The following is a 7,353-nucleotide window of genomic DNA, read 5'->3' as shown; positions in this document are numbered from 1 at the left end:
ATTTGCACATATCTCCAACACTCTCATCCTTATTAAAACATAATCTATTAAAACATAACATAATCCAGAGTATAACATAACCTATTAAATGCATAGCATAACCTAAAGCCTGTCTCATTCCTTACTACTCACTGCTTACTATTACTTACTACTGACCCTGAGATCATTATTAAGTGCAATCAAAGCTCTCGGATAGAAACTATTCAGAAGGCGTGTGGTTCGAGTTTTCATTATCCTGTATCTTCTGCCCGAAGGCAACAGTTCAAAAAGGTTGTGAGCAGGATGGGTGGGATAATAATAATAATAATAATAATAATAATAATAATAATAATAATAATAATAATAATAGAATAGTGGGTTGACACAATCAGACGCCACAGCAATTCCTCTAAGCTGCGCTTTATTTGGAGGCTTGACTTGAACTGAACAAACAGCCCAGCCGTCCTGCTTTATATAGGCAGCCGGCTGGCAATATGGTAACATTGCAACATAACAGCAACACCCAGGTTTCCCGCCTAAACTAACTGACGCGGACCTGAGGGGAAACTTTATACCCTATCCCCCTGTTAGAAACTTCAATACATAATAATAATAATAATAATAATAATAATAATAATAATGTTGTTTAGTCGTTCAGTCGTTCAGTCTTCGTGACCCCATGGACCAGAGCACGCCAGGCACTCCTGTCTTCCGCTGTCTCCCACAGTTTGGTCAAAGTCATGCTAGTCGCTTCGAGAACACTGTCCAACCATCTCATCCTTTGTCGTCCCCTTCTCCTTGTGCCCTCCATCTTTCCCAACATCAGGGTCTTTTCTAGGGAGTCTTCTCTTCTCATGAGGTGGCCAAAGTATTGGAGCCTCAGCTTCAGGATCTGTCCTTCCAGTCAGCATTCAGGGCTGATTTCCTTCAGAATGGATAGGTTTGATCTTCTTGCAGTCCATGGGACTCTCAAGAGTCTCCTCCAGCACCATAATTCAAAAGCATCAATTCTTCGGCGATCAACCTTCTTTATGGTCCAGCTCTCACTTCCATACATCACTACTGGGAAAACCAGAGCTTTAACTATATGGACCTTTGTCAACAAGGTGATTTCTCTGCTTTTTAAGATGCAAAATATTAAAATACAATAATTCATTAAATGCTTCCTTAAATATGGCTTGGCATACAGAATGTCCCGGGTTCGATCCTTGCCAACTTCAAGGCTCCCACCTGGAATCACGAAGGAGAGGGTTATGGCTGGCTCCTAGCCATGATGCCTATATGCTCTGCCTCCACAGCTGGAGGCAGCAGCAATGCTTCTGAATCCCAATTCAGAGAATCACAGAACTGCAGCGTTGGAAGGGGGACCCTGAGGATCATCTAGTCCAACCCCCTGCAGGGCAGGAATCTTTCGTCCAACGTGGGGCTCGAACCCATAACCCTGGAGTCTTGTGCTCTTCAGAGAACAAGAAGAGGCCATCCTTGAAGAGGATTGGAAACTATTTGTAGATTATTATTTTTTAAAAAAAATTACTGCAAACATGTTAAAACACGAGTGGGTTGGGAGTAAGATCAACAGTAAAAAAATTGTTAAGAGAATAAAATGATTGGAAGAACGGTTGCAACTATTATAATATGCAGCAGTAAGAGATAATTTAAGGAAACCATGGAAGGGTGGGAGGGAAGTCGAGTAACAAGAAATAATTTGGTGTGTCGGTTAATTAACTGTATTGTATTTTTCCTGTTTTCGTAGATTTCAAAACTTTACTTTATTATTATTATTATTATTATTATTATTTAAAGGGTCTCATGCCCTACCAACAGAGCTATGCTGGAAAACACCAGCAGGGTGAAAAGGCTCGTGTTCAAAGTCTGCTTGCTGGTTTCCCATAGGCTCTGTGAGACTGGGATGCTGAACTACAGGGGCCATGGATGCTGCAGGTGCTCTTTAGATTCTCAAGCAGTGTAGAGCAGTAGATCCCAAATGGTGGTCCGTGGATCCCAGGAGGTCTGAACAACCCACCCAGGGGCTCCATGGCACCATTCACATAACAAAAACTACCAGAGAGACATCAACATTTCCGAAAGGAGGGGGTCCATGGCTTGGATTTTGAAAAACAGGGGCTCTGCGGTACTTAGCTAATTGGGAACCCACTGGTGCAGAGATTACGGAGCTAGGTGGATAAGGCAGCCTGGTCCATGTGTCTGGAAGTCCTGGGCTGCCCAGACGACAAGACCCCCCTCTCGGCCTGGCTGATGTGGTCTAAGGGAAAGCAGAGCAAGACGTTGGGCACCAGCTGGGCTGCAGGAGTTGCCGGAAGGAGGCGTACAAGGTGCATGCTTCTGAATCGAAATTGCTGGAAACCACAGGCAGTGACAGATTTACCGGTAAGTATAAGTTAAACAAGCTATATCTTAGGGCCCCACTCTCTTGCCCCCCCCCAAATACATACTTCTTAATTGTATTTCACTATTAATATACTTCTTAATTGTATTTCAGTTCAACAATTACTTTGGTTAAATACATATTTTGTCATGTGCAAATGGCTTGAGATACCTATTAGGTCCATAAATTACCATATAGCATATATTCAACACGAAAAACAATTTGTTGTTGGCAAAGGACAGCAGGACATATAAAATGTCATCTGACCCAGATTTTTCTGTCCTCTGCAGAATGTCATAGCTCGGCCGGAGTTGGCCTACTTGTGGCCCGATCGAAGAGAAGGTAAGCCCCACACCTTGGAGACAGGGAACTCCCTTGTCCCTTCTTTGCCCAAGACTCACCTCCCAGGTTTTCCTGCAGGAGTTTTGCAGGATCTGCTCCATGCCTGGCAGGCCTTTCCCACCTGGCCTGGGAGGGCAGCGCCCAGACTGACTCCTGCTACAAGAAGCAGAGGGGGCTGAACAGACTCTGGGGTTGGGGGTCTTGTTGAGGGGGGTCTCCTAGCAGGGATGCTTCCTGTTTCCTTTGCCCTCCATGGTCTCCCTGCCTGAGCTGACAGAGCTGGTCTCGCAGGCAGAGTTGAGTACTCCCTGACTGCTGGTGCTGGCCGACTTCAAAATCCATGCCGAGGCAGCTGTCTCTGGGGTGCTCCGGACCAATGGGGTAGGCTAATGGGAATTGAAGTCCGGGAGCTGCCTGTCACGGCTTAAAAATTAGCCACTGTTTCTTTAATACAAAAGGAACGGAGTCAGCATGAGTCAGCGGCCTACAATGAATTGTCAAAGCGTGCCTGACTCGTGCAACCTTTCACTCAAATATGCTTGTGTATATATGTGTGTGTGTGTGTGTGTGTGTGTGTGTATATATATATATATATATATATATATATGATCTGTTTGGGTGTTTGGGTTGGATGGTAGAAAGCTGGTTGCGTTTGATGTATAAAGCTGTTGGTCGTGGTTGGAGAAGTTTCAGTTTTAGTAATAAAAGCAGCATTCTGCAAAGGGCTCTTTTTCAAGGACTCTTTGTGCTGACTATGGTCTGAGGACCAGGCAAAGGAGGCAAAGGAGGCAAGGACCTTTATTTTTTCAAAACACTTACACTGCCCGGGACCCAAATTTGGGAATCCCTGCTTTAAAGAAACTTTTGTATTTGGCCCCCAAAGATGGGAACTGTCCACGTTTGTATTTTCTTGTACAGTGGTACCTCGGGTTAAGTACTTAATTCATTCCGGAGGTCCGTTCTTAACCTGAAACTGTTCTTAACCTGGAGCACCACTTTAGCTAATGGGACCTCCCGCTGCCGCTGTGCCACCAGAGCACAATTTCTGTTCTTATCCTGAAGCAAAGTTCTAAACCTGAAGCGTTATTTCTGGGTTAGCGGAGTCTATGTAACCTGAAGCGTATGTAACCCAAGGTACCACTGTATTTTGTTTTCCTCATGACCTTTGTACGTTTGTCTTTTTATTTTTTAAGAGGTCAAATTGAAAGAGAAATTGTATGGCAAATTACGGAAGAATAAAAGGTTGCGTATGAAAGAAAAACACAGGAATAAAATTGGGGCGGGGTATCCTCAAATATTCTATTGGGGGGAAAGACCTCTAGGCCTTTAAGAGTTGGCCCCTATTCCCTACACCCACAGGTCTCAGGATGGTTACAACATAAAAACACAACATAAAAACACAAAACACCACATTTTAAAAGGGCATTGGATGTCAATCAGACAAAGTCTGGTTAAAAAGGTGCAGATTTGCCTGGCTGCTAAAGCTGTATAATGGTTTTTCCGATCTTCATATGGATTCTTTGATGGGAAGTGAGACCGAACTTCTTCCTGAAGTTCTTTCCACATTCCACACACTGATATGGTTTCTCCCCTGTATGAATTCTTTGATGGGAAGTTAGATGGGAGCTCTGACTGAAGCTCTTTCCACATTCAACGCACTGATATGGTTTCTCCCCTGTATGAATTCTTTGATGGTAAATGAGTTTGGAGCTCCGAATGAAGCTCTTTCCACATTCCACACACTGATAGGGTCTCTCCCCTGTATGAATTCTTCGATGGGAAGTGAGATGGGAGCTCTGACTGAAGTTCTTTCCACATTCAAAGCACTGATATGGTTTCTCCCCTGTATGAATTATTTGATGGGAAGTGAGTTTGGAGCTATGACTGAAGCTCTTTCCACATTCCACACACTGATAGGGTTTCTCCCCTGTATGAATTATTTGATGGGAAGTGAGGTTGGAGCTATGACTGAAGCTTTTTCCACATTCCACACACTGATAGGGTTTCTCCCCTGTATGAATTCTTTGATGGGAAGTGAGGTTGGAGCTCTGACTGAAGCTCTTTCCACATTCCACACACTGATACGGTTTCTCCCCTCTATGAATTCTTTGGTGGGAAGTGAGATGGGAGCTCTGACTGAAGCTCTTTCCACATTCCACACACTGATAGGGTTTCTCCCCTGTATGAATTCTTTGATGGGAAGTGAGATCGCAGCTCTGACTGAAGCTCTTTCCACATTCCACACACTGATAGGGTCTCTCCTGTGTATGAATTATTTGATGGGAAGTGAGGTTGGAGCTATGACTGAAGCTCTTTCCACATTCCACACACTGATAGGGTTTCTCCCCTGTATGAATTCTTTGATGGGAAGTGAGGTTGGAGCTCTGACTGAAGCTCTTTCCACATTCCACACACTGATAGGGTTTCTCCCCTCTATGAATTCTTTGATGGGAAGTGAGATGGGAGCTCTGACTGAAGCTCTTTCCACATTCCGCACACTGATATGGTTTCTCCCCTGTATGAATTCTTTGATGGGAAGTGAGATCGCAGCTCTGACTGAAGCTCTTTCCACATTCCACACACTGATAGGGTTTCTCCCCTTTATGAATTCTTTGATGGGAGGTGGGATGGGAGCTCTGACTGCAGCATCCTCCACACTCCAAATTTTTAGGTGGTTTCTCCTCTCTGGGAATTTTATCGTGGTCATCCTTGTTCTCGATTTCCAATTCGACACAATCTGCAATCGAGACAAAAAGGGATTAAAGCCTCAGGAATAAATGGAGAAGAACTGAAGGGAGTTGGGTGTGTGTTCATTACCTGTGTTGCTTGTCATTAACCAAAATATTTAGTATTAGATTCTGATGAGTTGTTGAATGTTGCTTTGTTTGACATACAGTAGTGGTCAAAATTGTGGAAGCCTTTTGGAAAAAAGTCTATTTCAGCGGTTTGATGGCTCATAACACCACTTCTTTTGGAGTAATGTTATAAAATTATATATCAATAGGAAGATAATTTAATCAAGAATGCAATCCAACAAAGTTTGTTCAATTACCCGTATTCTATCAAACGTAATAGCCAAATAACCAGGAAAAGAAAGCACAACTTGCTTAGCTTGACTTTTGTCAGTGTGTTATGTGATTGCTATCAAGTTGGTTGTTTTTTGTGTTCTTTCTTTCAGTGAGCTTGTAAAACATAATATTATAGAAATGGCACAAAGAGTTGAATGGTCAACCAAAAAGCGATGTAAAATAGTACTATTAAGTGAACAAGGCAAGTTATGAAAAAATTAGAAGAGAGATTGGGGAAAACTTAACCAAAGCTGGCCTTTCTATCTTTTTGAAGAGGTATAAGGAGACTCAGTCACTCCAAAATCAGACTGGTAAAGGCAGGAAAAGGTGCACAAAGGCAAGTGATGATCGAAGAATGGAGAGACTGTCCCTACATGACAGAAGAAAATCATCTGGGTTTATACAAGATGACATGGCAAATGTAATGTGAAGTTGAGTGCAAGGACTGGTCTAAAGGCTAGAATTCTAAGGAAAAAGCCATTGTTATCTCTCAAGCAAAGGTTGAAAAGATTAAACCCATGTTGATTGGACAGCGGAACAAGGGGACAGTGTTATAGGGAGCGATGAGACCCGAATCTCCTTGCTTGGTAGTGATGGCACGAAATACGCGAAGAGAAGAATCAGAGAAGGTTTACATCCTACTTGCATTACACCGACTGTGAAACACCCAGATAGTGGGATGATCTGGGGTTGTATGGCAACAAAAGGTGTGGGCAGAATTTGTGTCATTAATGGGAATGTAAATGCCCCAAAATGCATGAATGAAATACTTGAGCCCAAACTGAAGCATTCTGCGGGTCATCTTTTCCCAGATACTGCATTTATATATATTTATAGAAATATTTGTTTTTTTATTTTCTATTTCAACAGGATTCAGTTCCATGTCATGTTGCTGCTGTGTGCAAAAGGTGCTTTCAATATAATCCTATTCCACTGCTGGAATGGCCTGGGAGTGGCCCAAACTTTAACCCACTCGGAAATCTATGGAGCCGAATAAAGAAACTTGTTAGTCAGAAGCAACCCAGAAATAAAGCCCAATTAACAGAGGCAATAATTCAGTCTTGGTTTCAAATTTTTACAGCTGCAAAACTAAAAACTTGGTTCACTTCAAGGGAAGGCGTTGTAAGGTCATAATTAAAGCTAAAGGTTACCAAAGGTTTCACAGTTTTTCTTTATGACTGTGAATACTCCTTCATAAAGGTTATTGCATTACATTCTTCATTAAATTATCTTTCCATTGATATATAATTTTATGGTATTACTCCACACAAAAGTGGTGTTATGAGCCATCAAACCTCAGAAGTACACTTTTCACGAAAGGTGTCCACAATTTTGGCCACTAGTATAAGTTGTCCATTTTAAAGTTAACGTTCTTTTTATATGGGATCAGACTATTGTTATTTATGTTTCATGTTTATATGTGTGTTGGAAGCTGCCCAGAGTGGCTGGGGTAACCCAGCAAGATGGGCAGGGTATAAATAAAAATTATAATTATTACTACAGTGGTACCTCAATTTAAGGACAGTCCTGTTCCGGAAAAGATTAAGTTTGTAAACCGAGGTTCCACTATATTACTAT

General features: G+C 42.3%; 1 protein-coding gene across 1 annotated transcript in view; it reads right to left on the bottom strand.

Annotated features, from left to right (window-relative positions):
* The window catches only part of LOC117045139, a 415,311-nt gene that overhangs the window by 358,544 nt on the left and 49,414 nt on the right, over positions 1-7,353 (bottom strand). Inside the window, exon 8 of the mRNA XM_033145929.1 lies at positions 4,250-5,308. Within this exon, the coding sequence (XP_033001820.1) occupies positions 4,250-5,308 (1,059 nt within the window). The remainder of the gene's footprint in view (positions 1-4,249; positions 5,309-7,353) is intronic.

Source organism: Lacerta agilis, chromosome 4 (genome assembly GCF_009819535.1).
Source record: "Lacerta agilis isolate rLacAgi1 chromosome 4, rLacAgi1.pri, whole genome shotgun sequence".
Taxonomy (NCBI): Eukaryota; Metazoa; Chordata; class Lepidosauria; order Squamata; family Lacertidae; genus Lacerta; species Lacerta agilis.
Note: the sequence above shows the minus strand (reverse complement) of the source record. Positions and strands in the feature narration are given on the sequence as shown.